Raw genomic sequence first — 24,616 nt, forward strand, 5'->3', positions numbered from 1 at the left:
TATGTGTGGTATTTGTTAGTCTATTGCTGAGTATTTAGTGCAATAAATTCACCCCAAAATTTCATTCCACCACGGAAGTGTTGTATTTTCAGTGATGCTTAGAAGCTCTATAGGAAGTGTTGTATTTTCAGTGATGCTTAGAAGCTCTATAGTAACTTCAGGAAGATTATCTTAAAAATCCTCTTCCCAACAATTTTATTCACATTTCACAAACTTTATGAAGTTGTTGTAAATGTTGAAACTGTATGTAGGATCCCTTCCCAGTGATCTGAAGGGAAAAGATGCCCACAAAGCAGCTAAGGCTGCAGTGATTATAATCAGATCAAAAAGCAGCCTTCCTGTCAGTGGTTATTCATTACCTCAGAAGACCAATAAACAGTATTAGGTTGAAGGGTACACATTTTAAAATCATGAATAGGATAACAACATGTTGAAACATTAACCCATCATTGGGTTGCAAACAGGAATAGCCCACCCTACACCTAACTCCACCACATTATTTCCTGTTTCCTGGGTGTACGTACTGAACTTCCTTCCCCTTAGATGGGCCCTACTACACTGCATGTTTTTAAATTGAAAATACAGATTCAAGAATAGATGCACTTTACAGTGTAAATCAGTCAAATAAATAGCATCCACAAACACAGGGACCTAGAATGTATAAAGATTTTTTAAAGGAAACCTAATATCTGTTAGGGAATTCAAATGTTGTATATACATATGGGAACAAACTTCATGAGGTTGATTTCAAGCACTGTGTTTTGCTGGTCACATTGCTGAGGCATAGCCAAGGATGAGGCAACCCTTACTGGGGATGTGCCGCCAATTATCATTGAAGATTATCACTGATTTGCAGCTAAATTGTTGTACAGTGAATATCAGTCTTTACTGTAATTTACATTTATATAACGGTGAGAATCATTTATGTATTTTTCCTGCTGAGGATTCCCCAGTAGCGTATAATGTTAGTACTGAAGGTTGCAGTATTTCAAGTGTATTGTTACCAGTTATTTACTGTTTGAGGTGCACTACTCACAGTACTTCGTGGTTTTCCCTTCACCTCTTGTCAGAAGCAAAATGTGTATGCATTGCCCAAACTATTTTTATTAAATGTACACTTGCATGCTTTGCCAATGTCATTGCATGAGAGCTCACCTATTGCTTCACTTCCCTCACAGGTGGAGCTGGAGGGCATTGACATGCAGCAGCAAGACATGAGAGATGAAGAAGGAGGCCCTTTTAAAATTCATCACTGTCCTCACTGCAACTACTCAACCAAGCATAAAGGGCATTTAAAGCTTCACATGTACACCCACACGGGTTACAGACCTTACCAGTGTTCTTATTGTCCCATGAGTTTTTCTCATAGTACCACCTTGAAAAATCATACAAGGAGACATACAGGTGAAAGGCCTTTCAAATGCAGACATTGTAATTACTCTGCCAGAAGGAAACAATTATTGAAGTCGCATGTTATAAGTAATCACATGGATAAATTATATAAGTGAAAGGCTCTTAATTGTTTGCACAATGGAGGAAAACTTAGCAAATTTGCCCCTCAGTAGGTGACAGGAATAGAATGCAAAAGACATTGAATGTACTAAAAAACATCTCTGGTACAATATTTTTCTTGCCAGTGCAATTGAATTTTCATTGCTGATCTTTGGAGGAGTTCTTACAGTGTGTACAATATTTCCATTCTGTCAAATACCTTGGTAACTCCAGGTCAGAATAGGCCCCTGATTTATTGAAAGATGGTATTTATCTTGAGTGCATTGCTTTGCAGAAAATTAAAATAAAGTAATTTTTCTAACATACTGTACTAGATTTACAAGCAACATTTTGTCCAGTCCACAACAATATGACCGGTTCCTGTGTTGCTGTGCATTTGTGTTCATTGATGAAATTTGGAAAGTTGGATCATGCATGTTACTAGGCTTGGATATTCCTGAACTTCTACTTTCCATTTATCTTTGAGAATGGAAGTGAAAATATAAGTCACCCTGGCCTTGGATCAGTATCTGAATTCCAGTTGAACAGGGAAGTTCTTGCCTGTCCAGGAGTCTTTATTGTGGTTGTATTTCGTCAGTGTGAAAGATATTAGAAAAGAATATTTCCTGGCTGGTCACACTGAGGTCTTGAGCATTGTATGTTAATGTGTTTCAAGGTCCGCCGTGCAGTGTGCTATGCATCAGATGATTACCTTGTGCCTTATTCTCATTTACTCTGTTGGGTCTCAGTTTGTATCCTCTCATCTGTCAGACTCAAGTTGAGATCTCTGTCATTCACATCCTTTTGTTTTGGTTGAACAGCACTTTCATTTGTTAGTTGTAGTAATGAGACTCTTCTATGAATGAAGTGCTCAGTAGTCAGATAGGTGAGTGAGGCAGCCCTGTTGTCAGAATCATGAATTAGATTATTTTCTTATTTTCATGGATAAATGGGTCCATGTAACTTGTTGGGAGTGACCAGTGAAGGTTTTACAAAGATTTGATTTAGTTGTTCCAAGTAGATATTCATTTGTTTAACTTTTATTACACATTTTACTTGGCTTGTATCTACAGAGGAATAACATTTGGTCCTTTCCTCTCTGCAGTAAGTACAACTAAACCTGATTTTGTAGTTAAGCTTACATGCTCTGTTTAGTGTCTTGATTTGAGAGCTCACCTATTGGTCCCCTTCCCTCACAGGTGGAGCTGGAGAGCATAGATTTGCAACAGCAAGCTCTGGATGATGGAGAAGGAACATCTTTTACAACTCACCGCTGTCCCCAGTGCAACTACACATCCAAGAGAAAAGGAAATTTAAAGCTTCATATGTACACTCACACGGGTTACAGACCCTACAGATGTTCTTATTGTCCTATGAGTTTTTCACATAATACCACCTTGAAAAACCATATGAGAAGACACACAGGTGAAAGGCCTTTCAAATGTAGTTATTGTGCATACAGTGCCAGCAGGAAAGATGTGTTGAAGTCACATGTTTTCAGTTATCACACAGACAAATTATAGCAGATGTGAAATACTTTAAATCCTTTGCATTTTAAAGAAAATATTTTTAAGAATTACTTATGTACGTACATGTTTCACCTTTTTGTTAGAACGAGGAAAGCTTTAAAAATTTTTTATAAAAATGGAAGGATTTACATTTATTTCATTTTAGCAACTGCGGATTATATGCAGTTTATTTCAGGAGAAGCTGCAGCTTTAAAATGGAAATGTATCTGAACTTTGCATGGGCTGTTCGAGAATCAAGGTAACAAGAAAAATCATGAGTTTATGTTTTTCATGAATTGTAAGCAGAGAAGACAGAATCAATCCCCCTCCTCAAAACAACTGGGTGACAGTTGGACACTTCCCTCTTATACCACATGGGCAGTATTCCCACAAGCAAGGCATGACAGGACTAACAATTGGGAAACTGGGAAATGCAAGGGATTCTTCAAAAGAAAATTACAAGCACTGAATAAGATCAAAAGACAATATGTAATACCTGCAGTAGCTCAAGGAAATGAGCATAAAAGATTGACTAAGAACAAAAGGACATTAAAAGTTAGGGTAAAGAAAAAACTTGGGAGAGTGAATGCAAAAGATTGATCTTATTGTATTTCATGGCATTTGGAAAATCATACAGGGCTTATGTTTTTAAGGGATTTGAAATCTCACCAGGTCTAGGCATAGAATTAAGCTGAATCTCAGCGCAAATACCCAATGAATCTTGGCCTCTCATCACTGTTGTCTTAGTGGATGAACACTTTTGACTGCCTCCCAGTAAATGAGCAATTTTCAAAATCTGCGATTTGACATTGTAACTTTGATAAGGAAAATATTTTCTAGGTGAAAAATAATATATCATATGATCTTATTGGTTGGGTCCCTATGCTACTATGATACTAATAATTTAGTTTGTCAGGTACATACGGACTCTAATCGCTATGTACACCACATTAATCTTGGAAAATCATGGGCATTGTGCGAGCCAGTGCTATAGATATTTCTAGAGCCATATTGTAATTGAGCATACTTGCTTTGTATAGTGTCATGGTTTGAGAGCTCACCTATTGCTCCACTTCCCTCACAGGTGGAGCTGGTGGGCATTCACAAACAGCAGCAAACTCTGGGAGACGAAGAACGAAGACCTTCTACTACTCATCGCTGTCCTCATTGCAGCTACACATCAAAGACTAAAGGAAATTTAAAGTTTCATATATACACACACATAGGTTACAGACCCTACCAATGTTCTTACTGCCCCATGAATTTTTCACACAATACCACCTTGAAAAATCATATGATGACACACACAGGTGAAAAGCCTTTCAAATGCAGTCATTGTACCTATTGTACCAGTAGGAAAAATTCATTGAAGGCCCATGTCATGAGTATTCACATGGACAAACTACAGCTGTGACAGGCATTTAATCCATGGAACATTTTAAGAGATTGCTAGCTGGTTTGTGTAAGTTGTCCTTTTTCAGGGAAACAAAACTAGACCTAATAAATTGGGAATTCACATTTTCATTTTCAATATACCTCAGAAGTAACTGGGTGTGAGCTTCACATTGTGTAGGCTGAGAGGCAACCAAAACGAGTGGGAAAGTCTTGTTTATATTTTTCACGAAATTGTGATGTCAAATAGTTGTTCGCTGTTGATGTAAAATTCTGGCTTAGTGGTGAAAAGCGGCATCTAGTTCTCGATTTTTTTTTAATTTGCAAAGTAACTTATCCAGTCTTTCTAGGGAAATATACTTGCTTACATGCAACAAGAAACATTACCAATTTGTAGGGCAAAATTCTCTTAAGGATAAAAAAAAATAAGCTTCCTGTATCCTGGTGTCTTAATTATGCTGGTTTCCATGTGTAAGACATTGGAGAAGGATGTAAATTGGCTGATCACATTTGGGCTTTTAAGCTATTGTTGTGAATATGGAATGTAATATCTTGACGGTAGCGTTGATTGTCATCATTTGTCTTGTTCATGCTGCTTGGTTTAGCCATCTCACAGGTATGATGTGTTTCTGAATGTCTGACAGATAGAGGTTCTTTTGGTATCTTAGTTCATTTCATCTGCTTGGTTAGGTCACCAGGGAATTTATCCTCCTTGTTTTGGTTTGATTCCTGTCATCTCTTGTGACAGCCTGTTTTGTTTCATGCTTGTCTTCTGTTCCTGTCTCAGGGACACAGTAATTCCCTGTCTGATGTTGGGATAATTAAAACCAAAAGTTTGTGGTTCAAAGCATTTTTACAGGTACCTTAGGCTCAAAAATAATCCTAGAATTCTTATCACCGAGATAAAATATACTTTCCATATTTACAAGAAGCTGGTGCTCGATACAAGAAGCTGGTGCTCGTTAAGTGTTGAATTGCTTATGTATTTAGAAAATATATCCAAACCAGCAGCTCTTGTGATGATCAGTCTTGGAAATTTAAGTACGTATAGCAGAGGTTGTGACACCAGTTTACATTAATCAACGGTAATTTCAGTTACACAGTGAATAACTGAAGTCATTTTGTCAGAATCTTTAACAGTCAATTTATCCAATTACTGTATCAAGCACCCTTATTTTATAAGGGTGATTCCTTTGTGCACACCCTATGTCGGTAAAAAAAAATGACTAATTAATCTGGGAAACTAGATTCCAAAGAGACCCTATTTCATGTAAGAGGCTGTTGTACACAGCATATTGTATTTGGATTTAGTATTTTTTCATTACTAACAATGAGTTTGATATTAGCAGGATGTCTGCTTTATTTTCATAATGGGGTGCAGGGAAAGCTCATTAAACACCATTATTTGAATGCACATAGTTGGTAATGTTCAGTGAAGTGATAGTAGTACTGTAGTAGTAATTAATAAAAATCACAAAGGCAAAAGTTGAAAATTGTTTTTAACTGGATTGGGGGAATCATTTTTGGAAGAATTCATGTTACAATGTATGATCTACGGATTTGTTGGGTCCCTTTCATAGTTATCAAGTGCAGGGTATTCCAAAGTTAGGTCATTTCTCATAGCGGATGGTTAAGAAAGAGAGATATATTATAATGTTTCATCCTCCTCAGTCTTTTGAAATACATTGTCGAGTTTATTTAAAATGCCCCAGTAGTTCATCATGAATAGGGAGGCACTGGGATATTTGGTAGCATATTTCAGAATGCTTCTTGCCAATTTGTGTTGGGTGAAGTTAAAACTATTGAAAGTTATACTGTGATATCTTGTCTTGGTTAAAGAAATTTGAATTACCCTAAAAGTTTCAAGATGAGAAGTAAGGTCTTGTTGGAGTAAAGTGTACCAGTTTTGGAAATGCATTTTTTTCTTATGTCTAATACCTCTGGAGGCATTGCATGGTACTGTATTTGCAATCTGCTTTGCATAATGTGCAGAACAACTGTTTATTATGAAATATGGAAATATATATAGTACTGGATTACTGGCATTCTTCTTACCCTTTTCTTACCATAGATACTGTACAGGTGCTCCTTTATTTGAATAAGTTACTTCCGAACGGCTGTTTGTATCTTGAATTTGTTTGTAAGTTCAACTTTATATACTGTATGCAATGTCAATACAGTACGTACAGTACTATTTATGTTTTTTCATACTAAAACACAATTCTGTACTAGTACTGTGCTGTATTTTATAGAGTATTTTATTAATACAAATGAATATAAAACCTAAATGCATTAATTACTGCACTAAATTGTGATGATAATAGTACAATTTATAGAGCACTTTGCTAATACGAATGATACATAAAAACTTAATACTGTAAGCAAAATATGATAATAATACTGTAAAGTACGGTTGCTTTAATTTACGAACATGGTCGTCTTATCTCTGAAAGTTCCTAAGTAGAAGAGCGTCTATATGGAAGGTTATCTTGGACTAGGAATTTTGTGGCAACATAGGCTGTCCCCGGTTAATGGTGGGCTCGGTTACCAGCGATCCAGTTTTACGATGCTTGTGTAGCGACAAAAATCGCCGATTTCTGCTTCTCAGCGCCGATAATTGAGTATTGTCGCCGATACATACCTAACAGAGGTGCCAATAACCGAAAATTGGCATTTCGGCGCCGGTAAGAAATCACCGATTTTTGGTTATTACCACACCCTCAGAACAGAACCCCGCCGATAACCGGGGACTGCCTGTACTCTGTATTCACCCTAAAAGATGTACAGTGCAGTTCAGCATGAGAACTTAATGAATCTCAGTATAAATTTTCTATATGATAGATTGGTGCCGATTATCAGTGCCAATAAGTAGAAATTGGTGGTTTTCAGCGCCAAATTGCTGATTTTCATCACTAGACAAGCCCCATAAAACCAGATCACTGATAACAGAGTCCGCCGATAACTGGGGACTGCCTCTAAAGTCCTTCATACAGGGTATCTTTAATTGCAACCCTGGTTTTCGTGTCTAGTTGCAAGTATGATACAGTGTCTTCACATTGTATATTAGCCCAATAGTCTGACTGCTTGATAAACTTTTTATTTAACAGATCAGAGGCTTGCGTCTCCTTCTTTTGCCTTCTCTTAGCCAGGAAGTGGGCCCAGATATGCTGAACCTCCAGTTGGTTCAAGACTTTCTTTCCTCCCTTCAAAAGTGAGTCTGTCCTTACGTTAAGACCCAGGTTTGTTCCCCATCTGAACAATTGACAAATTTTTTATCAATTTGTATTTTTCATAGCTAACAAACCTGCGGTCTTAATGTATTCTGCCCACCTTTTGCTACCCTTCATTATGGTTACCTGAGCTGGGAGAAACGGAATGCATCATGGCATTATGGGTGAAAGAAGTTTGGCTGATGCCGCATCTCTCATCCCATTGGCCGAACCCCATTGCCACCAATTCCTTGCGTTAAAATTTTATGTTTTTTACCGGCTTCCAGCTGGCACTAGAAGAATTTATCCTTACATTAAGACCGCAGGTTTGTTAGCTATGAAAAATACAAATTGATAAAAAATTTATCATTTTTTATATCATTATGAATATGTATATGAAAGGTACAAGTACTGTAGAGCTTGGTTGCTGAATGTTAAGTTTTTAAAGTCAGTGTTATTGAGGTCAGGCATTTTTAATGCCATTCTGTTGAAAGTCACAAGTACGCTAATGTTTTATAAATGAAAAGATTTCTTAGTATCATGGGTTATGCTCTGCTTTACTGCGTATCAGATTCTTTGAATTTTAAAATCACTGTAAAGTGTGACGCTAATACACAGTACATACATAAGTATACTGTAGTGAGAAATCCTTGCTGTTCCCATTTTTGTACAGAAATAGAAATATCTTAGGACAACAACATAGACAATTGAAATATGAATTAGACAACAAGCAAAGTGCATCTTGTAATTAAGTTCGAATGCTTTATGGACTACCTTGGTCTGAGAGTTCACCTATTGCTCCACTTTCCTCACAGGTGATGGAGGGCATTGACCTGCAACAGCAAGCTGTGGGGGAGAGAGGAGCGCCTTTTAAAATTCATCGCTGCCCTATGTGCAACTACTCAACCAACATTAAAGCAAATTTGAAACTCCATATGCCCACCCACACGGGTTACAAACCTTTCCATTGCCTTTACTGTCCCATGAGTTTTTCCCGTAATGCTACTTTGAAGAACCATACAATGACACACACAGGCGAAAAGCCTTTCAAGTGCAAATACTGTGACTATCGTACCAGTAGGAAAGATGTCCTCAAGGTGCACTATGCAAATAATCATATGAGCAGCTTATAATGTAGCTGAAAGTTCTTAAATAGCTTTGCATTGAAGAAATTATCCATTCAGATTTTTACTTTGGTTTTGGGTGTTTTTGAGATTCTGTCAAACTCATAAGCTTGAAAGCCCCTCATAATAATTGTACCGTATAGGCCAAATGGGAAAATCTCACATCAGAAACTGTTGAAATTGATTTAACTGGAAGTCATTTTGGATATCAGAGTTTTGAACCAATAGGGTGATACCACTTACAATGTGCCTTATGTGGCACAGTTTAGAAGGTACTCTTCTAAAGGCTCTTTGCAAAATACATTTTGTACCTGATTCATTGCTGTCTGCCTTGTCATTTGTTCATTTTGGTCTCTTCTTAATTAGCTTTTCAACTAATTTGACTAATCTTGCTCTAGTGTTCACCACATTTAAAACCAATCCTCCTGTCATTCCCTTTGGGAATGTAGAAATTTGACCTTGTGGTCTCATAAAACTAATTAGTGTTTAATGATTTAATACATACTGGAGTTCTGAACTCAAGTGAATAACACTCCTGCATCACGTTAAGTATGTTATCGTCATACAGTATTATAAAAGCAGTGTTTGCTATCACTTTTATTTTGTTAGTGCAAGAGGTATGCGCTTTTTTGAACTTGTTGCGTTGCTTGGAAAACTGTATTGGTAGCCAAGTGTAATTTTCCCATGTGAATGTCTTTACCATATTGTGTTTAGTATCTATTTGATATGCCAACACAGTAGGCAAGTAGGGTTTCCTTTGGCTGTTCGTTGTAAAAGATTAAAGCAATGAGTCTAAAGTCTAAATTGCTAATCCTATCAGTATAAAAAGATAATCTTTTGTGCCTTACTGCAGTACATAATAAAACTGTTTTCTGGATTTTAGTAGGCAAATAAAGGCCCCTAAGGTGTTAAGGTGTAATGCATAACAATACTGGTACATAATTATTTATAGGTGGTTGGGTTGCAGTTGGACCCCACACAGCAGTATTTTAAATTCTTGAATACTGATGGTGAAGTGTCAGATGTATAGGAGTGTATTTCAAATGGAAGCTTTTCAAATAAGGGTTATGTACGTGTGGCAAAAACATACACATAAAATAATTGTAAATTAGGTCTTGTCTTATTACATTCACAAGTACTTATCTTATCAAGACAGTATATTTCATGATAAAGTATATTTCTTGATAAATTTTGTTGAAAATTAGACATGATTATGTTGAAATAACCTTTATGCAAAACCTTTAAATACAGGATAAGCATTGCACAGTGTTTGAAAAAAATCTTGCAAGCTTTTTTATAGCTGAGGGGGTTCGGGCTTTGATAGAAATTGTATTAGAAACAAAACTTCTCTTGCTTTGTATAGTAGTACACAAGCTAAAATCCAAAAAAACCCTCTAAAAAACTTAAGCTGTCCATTTTGATTGTGTAAACACAAGAAAAACCTGTAAAAATACTTACACCTGGTATTTTTAATAGTTTTATCACAAAAAGTGCATTTATTCATGAAAATTATAAGAAAATACAGTAATTAGTGAATATTTCTCAGTGAAAATACCACGAATGGGCTTAATTTTTCCGCGAATAATGGGTAGATATGTTCTACAGCGAAACCCGCGAATGCGTGAGTCTGCGAATCATGAGAACGCGAATACGGGCGGTTTACTGTACAATATTAACATTTTAGATATTCATTTAATTATCTGTACATTATTTAGACTGAACAGAAGTAATTTGACATTATAGAATGGCAAATTATTAGGAGAGCTTTTACTCTGTAGATTTTTGATATCTTGAAGTTGGGTTTTTTCAGTTACAAGGAATTCACTGTGTAATGTTTGTAATTTCGAAGGAAAATGAAAGGGATACATATGTAGGTAAAGCAAATGAAGGCAAGAAAGTTATGGGTGAGATTTAATAAAAGGTACTTAGTAATCCAGCGTTTGTTAATTGTCCTCAGAAGAGAAGTGAAAGGTTCTGCGAAGGAATGAAATACATAATTAAATCCTTTTCTTCATATCTTAGGCTATCGCAAACAACTTTGGGGATTGCATCAGTCAACCAGGGTGCTGTTTCTCATTCGGTTTTACAAGGCTGCTGCAGAAGGAAAGTTTTCTGTCCATCACAGCAGAAAGCATCCAGACCTTTTCAACACATATACTACTATACTTATGGAATTCTGTTCATCCATCTCTCTAAGAATCCCTTTGTTTTATTTTGATATCCTTGCTTTGGCATTTCTGTTACCTCTAAGTATTTCCTTGGATTGTGGCCCCAATTGCAGCTTCGTCTCATTTCATAAAAATGCAGCTTTGAAGGTATTGTATTTGGGCTGTGACCATCTTTCTATTGTCACCTTTAGACTGTAGGTGTTATCCCTTTGTCCAGTGCAAAGGAACTCATGCCTACTAGTAAATCTCAAGCTTTCCTTTACTTATTTTGAAATAACCTCAGCTCATTTTTCCTCTCTGACATCTCTTTTTTTTTTTTTCCTCCATCTCATCAGATTATTCCATCACAATCAAGACCATCCTACTTCACATTTGTCTCCTTGAAAGCATTATTTTAACAGTACTCCTTAATGTCAAATACAGTACAGTAATAATACAAAATACAAATAATAACACAAATACAGTAATGTTATCAAGCTGTGAAAACCCCCAAAATCTTTTTATTCATATAAGTTAGTTTCATGTTTTGTTTAGAATCTCTTACTGTACATGTAAGACATGCATGTATAGTTTATTAGCTACGAGCACTAGAAATAATAAAAAAGATTGCTAAAATTTTCCACAAAAAGAAATTAAACTTGTTTAACCATAAATCCATTCTGTTAGTGAAATTGTGTTCAAAGGACTTAAAATATTTTTTAGAACTGTAAACACTATTCAAGACAGCAATGGTAACATCAAAAACTGTAAATGAAACCTGTATGAAAGGTGACTTGCACATCTTTGTACCAACTGATGGCCATCCATTGTAGAAAAAAAAAGCTGGTGTCCCGAAGGAGACAAGATATAGAAGGGGGTAAAAAATGAGAGATGTTTAACTCGAAAAAAGTTGTAGACATGTCTCTCACAAGGACGAAGGATGTAGACAGTCTTAGGAAATGAAAGCAGGAAAACTCGGGAGCTAGGTAGTGGAGGGAAAGAAATGTAAACTGTGCAGCCTGAAGATCAGGCAAAAAGTAAATTGACTCGATAAACAGTCTCTGGAAAAGTTTTGCCCAGTAAAGTGAAGGATAAATGGTTTACCACTAAGCCCTTTGTATTATTGTTTATTTTTTTCCTTTATGATATCTGACACCTTTTACTGCATGCCAATATAAAAACATTGTTATTTTATCAGTAGGAAGACTTGTGTGATTACTGATTTAACATTATCAAGTGATATTCATTACCACAAATGATGAATTTCAGTTAAAATTTTCATTCCACTCTTTGAAAATGTAGAAAAATGCACCTAAAGTTATCCATAGTAAAAAGTAAAAAAAGCATTAAAGGTAGTAAAACCTGTCAGATTCTGTTGACATGAAGTTTAGTTCTACAGAGCTAGAAACAGTGCTGTGTCTATTGGCTACATGCTTTCGGCTTGGTCAGCATTCAGCTCCATCATGAATTTGGTAATTACTTACAGTTGATAGCTGGCAAATTAGTCATTAGTGTGATTTTTAATAACTACTGCCTTTCAAGTCTTACAACAGTTTAAAGCAATTTATAAGTAGCAAGTACAGTACAGTACATCTACTGACCTACACATAGTTACTAAGTGTAGGTCAGTTCAGTGAAGGATTAAATTTCTTCTTTCTCGCGTCTTTCCTCTTCTCTTTGCCAACTTTAGTTTTCCTTTATATTCTTTACTTGATCCCTCATAAAAAAAAATTACATTGCATTTTCTTAGAATGTATATTGTCTAAACTTTCCCCTAAATAATGTTCGTAATTTCCTACGGAATTAAATTTTTGATGATAAGTACCCTTTTCTTGTTGTATATATGGGAAAGTTTATCTTGCATGGATGGTTCTTGTTTCTCAAGTCTAATTTTGTCTTTTGTGTCATGAAAGTCAGTTTTAAATGCTACTGTTGTGTACATCTCTACTTATTTCAAATTATGAATCTCACTACAGATATATTCAGATTGGTTCAAGGTTGGTTTCAGGAATGATGGATTTGTGCCAACACATTTGACAGTATTTTTCACATTTTTCAAAAACAGCCAGAGGCTCCTCATTTAGAGACATATCTGCTCATGTAAAGGAAGTAAGATTTGTTTTGTAACACCTCATTAACCTCTCATATTATGATTTTAAGACGGGCCTTTCCTCACAGATGGAGCGGATGCCTACGAATTGGAATCCCACCTACCAAGAGGTCATCATCAAGAAGCATCGCTGCAGCTACTGTAGCTACTCATCTAATTTGAGGACCAGTGTAGTCACACACATGCGGACTCACACTGGCGAAAAGCCCTTTCCTTGTAGCTATTGCGATCTGAGGTTTTCTGATCGTACCAGTCTAAGGAATCATATGCGTAGACACACTGGGGAAAAGCCCTTCAAGTGTGATCAGTGCCCTTATCGTGCTAGTAGGAGGTCTAGTTTGAGAGGCCACCGCACACGCATTCATAGAGAGGTTCATTTGTAGTCATTACAAAACTTTGACAGTTGATCATTTTTCACTGTGGTTGCTTTAAACTCAACAATAAATTATGCAGAGAGATAGTTAGCATTGCATTAATCTCTTCATTAACCGAAAGGTAGTTGTAGTAAAGATGGTTACATATCTTGGTATCGGCTGAAGGCCATAATGTTTAGGTGTATTTGCACGTGACTGAAACTTGTGTTGAAGTAGTCAAGTTAGATATGTTACTTTTTATCATTTAATCATTCGTACTGTCTTAGTTATATCTAACTTATTACTGTAAGAGATATATCCTTTCTTTGCTGCTTTAGAAGTTATTTCCTTGGTTGTATTATGTGTATGCAGTTATCCTGTATGAAAGCACATAGTGACTGTTGTACAGTACAGTACTTACAAAACCTCACTCTTTGGCAATAAGGCAGTGCTAGAACTGAATGTGAATGTAATCAGTTTGCTTGAATGATTCTTTTTCGATAGTGTGAACATTGTTTTTGAATTGTTAAGGATTTCTAGTCATTGGCATTTGTTTTGAAGTTGGATGCTTGATAGTCAGAATTTATAAATGATTTTAATATCTTTGTAAGTGAAGTTTTGATTACATCATTGCACTTTTGTAAGTTTGAAAATGGCAATGTTTGGTGTGAAGCATCAATTAATTCTTGATGTTAACCATTTGGATTTTGAAACATCGTCTTAGAACCAATAGACATCAGCAGGTGATGTTCACTAGTCAAAACAATGATGTTTTAATTGTGAATTTCAGTCCTCAAACCTGAGGCAACTCAAATCTTACTGTGTCTCATCTATAAAACTCCCAAAACATTCTTTTAACCGAAACTTGAGGAAATGCAGGAAGGCAGCTAAAAAAGAAAGTGAGGGGTGAGGGGTAACAGTTGATAAATAGGAAAAGGGAGAATGGAGATAAAAATGATAAGACCCTATACAGGCAGTCCCCGGTTATCTGGGGGCTCGGTTATTGGTGATCTGGTTTTTCAGGGCTTGTCAAGCAACGAAAATCAGCATTTTCGGCGCCAATATGCGCCAATTTCCACTTATCAGCATTGGTAACTGCTTATTGGCACCGATACATACCTAACAGAGACACCGATAACCAAAAATCACCAAAAAAGTGCTAAAAATCACTGATTTTTGGTTATCGCAATTTTCGCTTATTGGTCATGCCATCGCTTTAAAGTCACTTATCAGAACAGAAACTCCCGCCAATGACCAGGGACTGCCTGTACAAGAAAGCTTTGGGATCTGAGAAGCCTGTAGAGGAAAGTTTTGGTGAACAAGTGATTTACTGACAGCTTGGCTAACCTTGTAAATACACAAGATTCTCACTGGCAGCCCATGTTTGGATAATACAAGAGAACACAGGGATTAGATTTGGTTGTGCTTATCAGAAATGGACGTTGCCCACTGAGATGGAAAAAGAGGGCATGGCATGTGGAATAGCCCCCATGAATATCACCAGCCTTGAAAGTGCTATATAGTCCAGAGGCTGATGAAACAGTGAGTTTAATTAGCCTGCTGTTTTTGGATTAAGGGACTCTTTACCACAAATCCAGCATCCTGAACTAGGGAAGGAAGCTAAACCTTATCACTTTATTCAAAGGGAGGGAGGGAGGAAGACGGAGGGTGTGCATCTGTATAGGCAGTCCCCGTTTATCGGCGATCCGGTTTTATGGCGCTTGTCTAGCGCCCCCGGTAACTGGATTTTCAGCTCCGATCCCTACTTAAGAGCGGTGTCGATCTGTGGTTATCGGTGCCAAAAAGCGCTGTTATCGCGTTTTTGGTTACTGGCGACTTTCGGTTATCATCACGCTGTCGGGAACGGAACCCCTGCTGATAACCGGAGACTGCCTGTGCTAGGGAGTAGGGATAGTTTATTATATAAAAGCATCCAGATGGGAACTCTAAGAAAAGCAGTACTGTGACAGTCACATCAAAGCCCTTATTCCCAAAAAAGGACTTATGGGTGTTTTTCAGGACAGTAGCACCACAGTATATATATTATATTATGGGTCTTTTGTATTGCAAATGCATCTTAGAAATGATAATGGAGCAACAAGTTGTGGATGCTTATGAAAGTGATGTGAGAGAACTGGCATGTCGCTCTTAATCAGCAATTCACAATCGACCTTTCTTTCATTTGTATATTCTTGAATGTTCTATTTCAGTGAACACTGAAACTCTGTATACAGGCAGTCCGTGGTTTATGACGGGGGGTTCCGTTCTTACGTTGCATCGTAAACCGAAAAATCGTCTAAAACTCAAAGAAAACCATACTTTTAATGCTTTCAGTGCATTGAAAACGATGTAAACTGCATTTTTATTGAGTTTTTCATAAAAAAAACTCCAAATTTTGATTATTCTGCTGTTTTGGAGCCATATTCCTTCCGTCGGATCGGTGTTGTAACCCTGGAACATGCATCGTAAACTGGGAAATAATTTCTGATGAATATATTTGAAAAGTGTCGTAACCTCGGAACTTCGTAAGCCACATGGTCTTACTTTTAATAACTTACTGTTAAACATAATTTCATGTCACAGTTTTCATTTATTATTTGCCCTTTTGAAGAGATAAATGTAAAGCTGTGGTTGTGTTTTGATGGCAAAACTGACTTAAGTACTTTTAACTTAATCATATACCCAGAGTGCTCTACTGATTGAGTTATAATCACCTGCAGGAATAGTGTCCAGTTTGTCCCCTGAACGTAGTTCTTTAACATGGAAGTCAGATCATTAAATTGCTATGCACAGGACACCCTTGAAATAGACATTTCTTTCACAATATCAGTGGTCATAGTTGTGGTGACAGGTCATATATATAAATCAGTTCTCATTTTTAGCACCTTTTCTTATGATACAGTATTCATTTTGACTATACTGTCTTGTGGAATATAAAAAAGAATGTAGCAGGAAGATAGCTGTCAGGTGTTACACAGTACTTTATTCCTGTATTTTTACAGGTTCTTTTATTTGTGAGGTGACATTGCTATTTTGTTGTGGAATTGGATCTTTCTAAAAAGAAGTTTTGACTCAACTTCTTCTGTGTTGAGAGACTTTGAAACTTGATTGAAGGCCCATGTAAATATCTATGTTGAATTTCCTCAAGTTCATTGAACAAACATTTATCCTTACATAAACTATTCCACTGATACTGATTTGGATCATAGTGTGGGAATTATCTCAACGTTTATGGGTAGGATTACAGTACAGTATTGATATTTTAGGTGATGGCATCATGGGATATATAAATTTTGATCATAAAACAATTGAATACTTTGTATTAATCCTATTAACTTGTTAATATGATTAATACAAAGTGACTTGCAGTAGCTGAAAACCTTCCGTCTCGTATTTGCTGAGTTTGCGTTGTCTCTGTGAAACACTGTTTTGTATTTTGAGTAGGCATGTACTGAAATTGCTGAACACAAAATTTTTTCTGTGTTTAGAATTTTTTGCATATTCTTGAGCTGTTGAAAAATGTAACAATTTTTTTTTTTTTTGCATATTCTTTTTTTGCATAAATGTAACAGAGGGCGTTGTATATCTGTAAACTTACTTCTGTTGAAATTCTAACTCTGCTTAGGGTCAGTCAGTTTTATTACATGAGAGTGGAAAATAAAACAGCCATTTTTTAACTATGATCATGAATCATTCATATGTAAAAGGCTTAATTATTATGTATCCTTATGAAAGTTTGAATTATTTCCACCTTTAAGAAGGTGGAGTTTTCTTCCCATTACAGTATCTGCTCTATAATTGGTAAATGTATTTCATATTTTGTTCAACAGAACGTTGGTGTTAATTTAGAAGAATAAATAGTAAATAACATTGTGAAAAGTACATTTATTTTTATAACCATACAAACCAGCGAACACATCAGGTTATCTAAGCTTTATACGGTAAACCCCCGTATTCGGTGGATGCGAACTGCACCCCCATGAGTTGCTAAAATCCGCGAATACTTAAAAACCTCTCTAAAAACACTTAGAACAGCCTAATTTGATAGTTTAAACACAAGAAAAACCCTCTAAAAATGCTTATACCTGAGTATTTTAATAGTTTTATCACAAAAAGTGCATTTACATTAGTCATGAAAATGATATGAAAATACAGTAATTAGTGAATATTTCTCAGTGAAAAATACCGCGAATGGGCAAATTTTCCACCAGTAATGGGTCGATACGTTCCACAGAGAAATCCACGAATGCGTGAGTCCGCGAATTGTGAGAATGCGAATACAGGGGTGGGTTTACTGTATTGGGAAATTAAATTTCTTGGCATGTAACATTCTAGCAAAAGGGAAGAAATTGTGCCCATTTTCATAATTCTCTCTTTTACCTATGGCTCTTTCTACCTGAACTATCATCTGGTTCAGATCTTTGTGTGCAATCTTCTCTTTCTCTAAATAATTTTCCAGTCCTCGAACACCACACTTCTTATTTACTTTCACATCTCTAATACAGTACATACAGTGTACATTAAACACTGGCCATGATGTTCAGCATCTGTTGTTACACCTTTTCAGTCTCTCCTCCCTTTTCTTTGTAAAGACCCATGTATCAACTGAATAGATGAGCAAAAATAAAAATTTTCCATGTTCCGATGACCAACAGGATACTTTAAAATCATCAGTTGAATAGCTAAGCATTCTTCACCATGTGGAAAGAGTATGGTTTGTTATCGGTACCTATTTACTTACGTTTTAACCTAATTGTCCCAGAACATGAAAGGAAACATAATAGTTTCTTTAGCCTTTCCGTGACTAGCATTGGAAAGTACAGTTCATTAATATAAAGTATATATGATTGCATGATGTGTTGTTATTAGATAGAAAGTGACTCTAAGGGTGGCTCCCTTCCCTTCAGGTGGAGCAGAGGATCAGCTGGAAAGTGCAAAGGACTGGAGGAAGTGACGGCAGCCGAAAGTATCAGTGTGGGTACTGCGGCTATTCAACTGATAACACCGGCAACTTGGCCAAACATGTCCGGGTCCACACCAAGGAAAAACCCTTCCAGTGTTCCCTGTGTCCCTTGACTTTTACACAGAGCATGAATTTGAAGAGACATGTGAGAACCCACACTGGGGAAAAGCCGTACAGTTGCAGTTTTTGTCCTTATAGGGCCAATCAGAGTACTTCAGTGAAAAGCCACATATTCAGTCGTCACAGGGATAAATTTGAAGAATCACTGCATTAACTCCGGTATGGCCAAGTGAAAGAAGTGACAGGGCATATCAGATTTCCATTACTCTACTTAGTTTACACAGCAGAAGGGAAGTGATTTTAAAAACTTGTTTCATCTCCAACATACATAGATCACTTTATGATCTACACTATTGACATAGACTGCCACTTTGGCAATACCTACTGAATAATCTTGCTTTGAGTTTTACAGACATGATATTAATGATCTTTTTTGAAGACAACTGAAATAGACTATGCATTTGTAAGTAAATTATCTTACAAGGGCATTGGTAATTGTAGAATCAGTTAATAGACAAAGTTGAAGTTTTTACTGCAAAGATGAAGTGCATTTGTAATCTTTCTTAGCCACACTATTCTTTCTTGGCTTACCTTGAAGCCACTCATCACCTGTAAAGGAAATACTAGAGTAAAAGACACAGTACACTAAAGTATGGTACTGTAGATTGATGCTGGACATTCTTTAGAGCTAAGTTTTAGCTCTTGGTAATCAGTTGAAAAAAGTTTTAGGATTTTATCATTGTCTCATATTCTTTTTTTTTTTTTTTTTTTGGTTTTTAGGATTTAAGAGAAAGAGAAATGTTCCCTGGTTTTTCTTATTTAAATGTCAAGTTAGAAGAATCATAGTTTTTGATACCATAGAGTATTGCTTGATTTGCTTGATTAAATGGAAATTATCACAAAAAACTAATTTTAAATTTTCTGATTTGCCATAAATTGCTTGTTGTATTATCTTGTAAACATGGTTTGTTTACAGCTTCAGTAAAAAAATAGATCGATACTAGATGCATACTGTTCTTTACTGCAGCGCATAACTAAACTCACATACTTTGCAAGCTCACATCTCTTAAGTTTGACTGATTTAATTGGGTTTTGGTTCAAATACTGTTAATGCTATTCTGTATCTTCTTTTCTTCCCAAGTCATTGACTTCACTGACCTGTTGTCCACTGTTTAATATGAGGACAATTCCTTACATACAATCTTCCTGCTTTCAAGTTTTTGACTCTTGTAATGTTTGAGCTCTGTCAGTCTGTCAATATTTTGGTCATGATAGTAAGTATGGTACTGTAACATGTCTGTTATACCTCACAGTTGTGTTACACATCCTTCTGGAATTATGGTATCATACTGTTCTCTCTCTCTCTCTCTCTCTCTCTCTCTCTCTCTCACATCATGAAACCCTTTTCTTGAGGTATAGATGTAGGGTCACTTCATACTTCTGATAGTTACTGACATTGAAGAGATAAAAATAAATTTTGAGCATAACGACTGTACAGTATCCTTTTAATCTGCACGTGTTCATGCTGCCAACACCTTGTTTGCTCCTCATTTTTGTGCTGCTCTGTTATTGCATCATTGTTTAAACTGTTTGAAATTGTTAAGCTGAGGTTGGTTTCACTTTGAAATGGGGTTGGTTTCACTCTGAAAATGGTAGTGTGCAAATCTTTTGGGAAATATTTGCTTCCTGGATCAAATTCTGGGCTTGTAAACTGCTTTTCAGTTGTTCACATAGCAGCTCTCTCTCTCTCTCTCTCTCTCTCTCTCTCTCTCTCTCTCTCTCTCTCTCTCTCTCTCTCTCTCTCTCTCTCTCTCTCTCCGAAGGGCAATATTGTACTCATGTTTCAGAAGTATACATGTGAGTCAGCTTGAATTAGTAACAATTTTGTCATGAATCAAATTGTATTTTTATTAGGAAGTGGCCATTTGTTTGGCATAAATATAACCACTATGAAGGCAGTGACTATTGTTATTTCATATAAAGGGCTGCGAAACATATCAACGGGCTGCTAAAATATGCACTCTCCAGGTACTGCCGGACCGGGTGGGACTTTCTCAACTTAAACCCGTACACCTATAACCCATATCCCTATAACATCTAGAACTGGCAGAATAATAGCTGATTGGCATACTATTACAACTCCCATGGCATTACAGTATAGAGTAGGTTAATGAAATGGTTACAAGAGAAATGAAAAAAGCAAAATGAAGCTGAAGAATTTGGACAGCTGGGTGAGAAGAGGGAAAGGAGCAGCCAAAAAGTAATAGGCAGAAAAAATTGCACCAGGGGACCAATGGGGCACTGCAGATACTTTCAGTGCTCTTACAGTGTGCTTCACAAGGCATGTTGTGAATAGCACCCCCTGTACAATGTAGAGCTGGTATTATAAAGGGCATATTCTCTTTACTGTTAACTCTTCTCAGCATTTATTCATAGAATATTAGTTAGCGTGTCTTCTTTCAAGTATTATTGTTGTAAGAAAAATAATTAAAGAAAAGAGAACTTTTATTAGCCAAGCATTATTAAATTGTTAAATTTAATAACACAGTAATTATGTAAGTAATGCAAAATTAGCTCATTCTATTGGTGAGATTGTTTGTAGACATATTTTTTGTAAAAAGGAATAAAGTTAATTGTAAAATTCAGCTATTTAATTTTCCTGGGGATGTTTATTATGAAATTTGGATTAAAAAAGTAATGTATGTACAGTATAAGGTTGTGACGTAGGAAAAACCTATTTTTGGTAGCCACTGTGAGTCCTCAAAGAAGTTACACTCTTGTGGTCCACCAGGGCTCATTAAGACTGACCAACCAATTAGTAGGTCCTCGACTTACGGCAGGGGATCTGTTCCAGTGCCGCTCCACAAGTTGATTTCCTCTGTGACTGGATGTTTGGTGCCGTACCTTTATGTTGCACCAAGTTACAACTCTGTAAGTGCCATTAACTTGATACCTATTCTTGCCATTAGCGCCATCAACGGCGCTGTAAAATGCCATTAATGGCACTGACAAGCGCCATAAGATCGAATCTGCCTTTAGTCGGTGACACGACACAAAGAATTCTCTTATAGTTGGTCTCGGCCAGAATAGTGCTTGTTGGCACAGTGATAGAATATAAAGGACTCAGTACTGGAGGGCTGTATCGCCTGTCCTACGACAACTGCCTCAGCTCTCACTACAGTACTTCTCACTCGCAAAGATGTGACAACAGCATATTTCGTCGTTCTTCATTATACGCAGGTCTGAGCAAGATGAATATTCACCCCTGTCCCATGCCTTTTCGTCAGGGAAAGTGAGTGGGTTTAAGGACTCACAGTGGCTACCAAAAATAGGTTTTTAATGTGAGAAAATTGTAAATTTTTGGCCTCAGTGACCATTGCTGCTTTGATGCTAAATTGTAAAACAACCAATAGACCATCACAAATTTTTAATTTGGAGTTCAGCAGGCTTCATGCTTCCAGATGATAATTTATTTAAAAAAACGACCAACAGCAAACACATATATCTGTTTATATTTTATGAAGGCAGCTAATGTAATTAGTAATTATGTTGGTGGTATAGACTTGGAGTTACTGAAGTACAGTAATGTCTTTGGACTGGGGAAGTGGTAGAAAGAGTCACAATCTTGCTATGGGGGATACAGTAAACCCCCCCCGTATTTGCAGTCTCACGATTCGCGGACTCACCCATTCGCAGATTTCTCTGTGGAACATATGTACACATTATTTGCTGAAAATTCACCCATTCATTCACGGTATTTTTCACTGAGACAAATTCGCTAATTACTGTATTTTCATCTCATTTCCATGATTAAATGCACTTTTAGTGATAAAACTATAAAAATTCTCAGGTAGTGCTCGATTTACAATAATTTGATTCTGCAGTGAGGTAAGCAATTAATACCAATACGACAATATTTATAAAATATTTTTAAATTTCGCGGGGGTGCAGGCAGCAGCATACAATCAGGCAGCAAGAGAGACCAAATTACAATAGACCAACTTCTTTTCCTCCATCTCTTTATCTAATCTTCTAGTTAAAAAGTAAAAGAGAATGATTAAAGTATTGTTAAAAAATTAAAAGAGAATGATACAAGTATTGTTAGTAATGTTATACTCTTGCATAAATGCGTACAGCCATAAACAACCGACCTAGAAACTGTTGTTTTGCTCATCACTGAATCAGATAACAACAGCCGTTTTGTATATATTTCAACGATCGTATGGCAATACACAATTACCATAGTTATAGTACAAAAATGAAGTTAGTAGAATATGACTGATTTATAGTTTTTACATTACACCAAACGATTTTGTTTGGAAATTTATTCGCCTATTACATATGCAAAGATCAGCAAGGCCACAACCACAAAAATATACTGATTGTAAAGTGTTAATGAACACAATGAAAATGTTTTCATATTTATGAAGCATGTTTTTGAAAAACAACTAAAATGTTATCCAATGCTCTAAAATTATTATTAATGACATAAAAATTATCATCCCCCACGCACCTCCACTGGTTGCCATTGCCTCCCTTTTTATGCAGAAATGATGGCATGAAACTCGCTAAGGGCTAAACCTTTGTTTTACATGGATTTTAACCTTTTGCCAGTAACATAAAATTGGAGAGAAACTTATTTCGCCACAATAAAAAAAACAGTTCGCAAAACCACCTTGTTGGGCAAATGAAAGAATATGACATTATTTTTACATTACATTTATGGATACGCAAGGAAATATGATACTAAATTTAACTAAGTATGTAGAGCTATAAATTATCGTATCAGATGAAATAATAATTAAAATTGGAGAAATAGTATTTTAATCAAAACCACTGGGCATGAAAGAATCAGTGTTTACTTGATTTTTTGAAATATGAAAAAACAAAACAGCACAAAACAAACGCAACGTCAGTCTGTTAACAAAAAAATGGCTAAGTTAATTTTACAACGAGACGTTTTTAAGATATATTTCGACTTAAATACACTTCATATAGTGAAAAATAACCTTGCCCCATATAAGTAAAGTATCTAGAGATTCACTTACGCTAACTAGAAGCAAGAAAAGCACTCTTGAATTGAGTTGAATAAAGTGAAATAAACTTACTGCGTAATCAATTTCCAAACCAAAACATTGATCGCAGTTTATAATACAAAAGCAATATAAGAATATTAACATATTATTGGGTACAGTGAGTTATGGCATAACGTTTGAAAAGATCCATGGAAAAGATGCATATTCGTTATGTTGATGTTTGTATAATACGATATGTGAGCTTAGAGTACATTATAATGTAGGCTAGGCTACCATATATGTGTACGATATATACCATAGCGTAGGCTAAGCTAATTCTTGTTTGTTATTCAATTTCTCTCTGTATTGAATTATCATAAGTCACTCTGCATGAACCTCCAGAATTAGCTGATATTAATAATTACTATACTGTGTATGTATAGAGTATACTTTATATCGTAGGGTAGGCTACCATATATGTATACATGGTACCAAATACCCTAATGTAGGCTAGGCTATATTTGAGATACGTTTTTTCCAACAAACGATGGTTTTTTTTTTAACCTAACCCCATCGTAAGTAGGATTATAACTGTATAAGCATTTTTAGTTTTTTTTGTGTTTGAACTATCAAAGTAGGCAGTTCTAAGTGTTTTTAGAAGGGTTCTAAGTATTCGCGGGTTTTAGCTACTCGCGGGGGCATGTGGTATGCATCCCCCGTGAATACGGAGGGTTTACTGTATTGCCTCTATATAGTAATTTCTTTTTCTTTCCTTTCTGTTCTGTGTTTTGCCCATTCTGTGAAAGCTTGCAGTGAAAGTTTTGGTGCACGTGATGATTTCAGTGAAAGGTGTGGTCGTTAATAATCTTCTTGGTTGACTTCATCTTGAATAATATTGAAATGAACTTCATGATTTCGTTAAAATTTTTAAAGATTTTGAACATCCTTTCAATCTTTGCAACTTTAAAGCATTTGAAGGTTGAGCTGCAGGCTTTTGCTTTACATATCTTAATGTTTTTTGCATAATTGTTTCTTCTGTGTATACCAAATGAAATGTGTATAAAATCTTAATACAGTAGTGATACCTTTTGGAAGACTGAGGAACATTAGGTGAACAGCAGAGGATTGCAATTGTACCTCAGCAAACGCTATAGTGGCTCAGTGTTTGGTGCCAATGAAAGAGGTGGTTCCACCTAAAGGGGAACTGTACAGCACATTGCAACTACTGGTCTCAATAAATTTTA

General features: G+C 36.1%; 1 protein-coding gene across 28 annotated transcripts in view; it reads left to right on the forward strand.

Annotated features, from left to right (window-relative positions):
- The window catches only part of LOC136845002 (protein abrupt-like), a 239,411-nt gene that overhangs the window by 113,887 nt on the left and 100,908 nt on the right, over positions 1–24,616 (forward strand). The window contains exon 6 of one of the 28 annotated variants that reach the window (XM_067114634.1): positions 18,242–19,708. The exons of 24 other annotated variants lie outside the window; for them this stretch is intronic. In XM_067114634.1, the coding sequence (XP_066970735.1) occupies positions 18,242–18,571 (330 nt within the window). In that variant the 3' untranslated portion in view covers positions 18,572–19,708. Of the gene's footprint in view, positions 1–1,178; positions 6,431–18,241; positions 19,709–24,616 lie in introns of those variants that run through there. 3 more of the 28 variants (XM_067114633.1, XM_067114640.1, XM_067114635.1) reach the window with 3 other exon arrangements.

Source organism: Macrobrachium rosenbergii, chromosome 13 (genome assembly GCF_040412425.1).
Source record: "Macrobrachium rosenbergii isolate ZJJX-2024 chromosome 13, ASM4041242v1, whole genome shotgun sequence".
In the NCBI taxonomy this organism is placed as follows: domain Eukaryota; kingdom Metazoa; phylum Arthropoda; class Malacostraca; order Decapoda; family Palaemonidae; genus Macrobrachium; species Macrobrachium rosenbergii.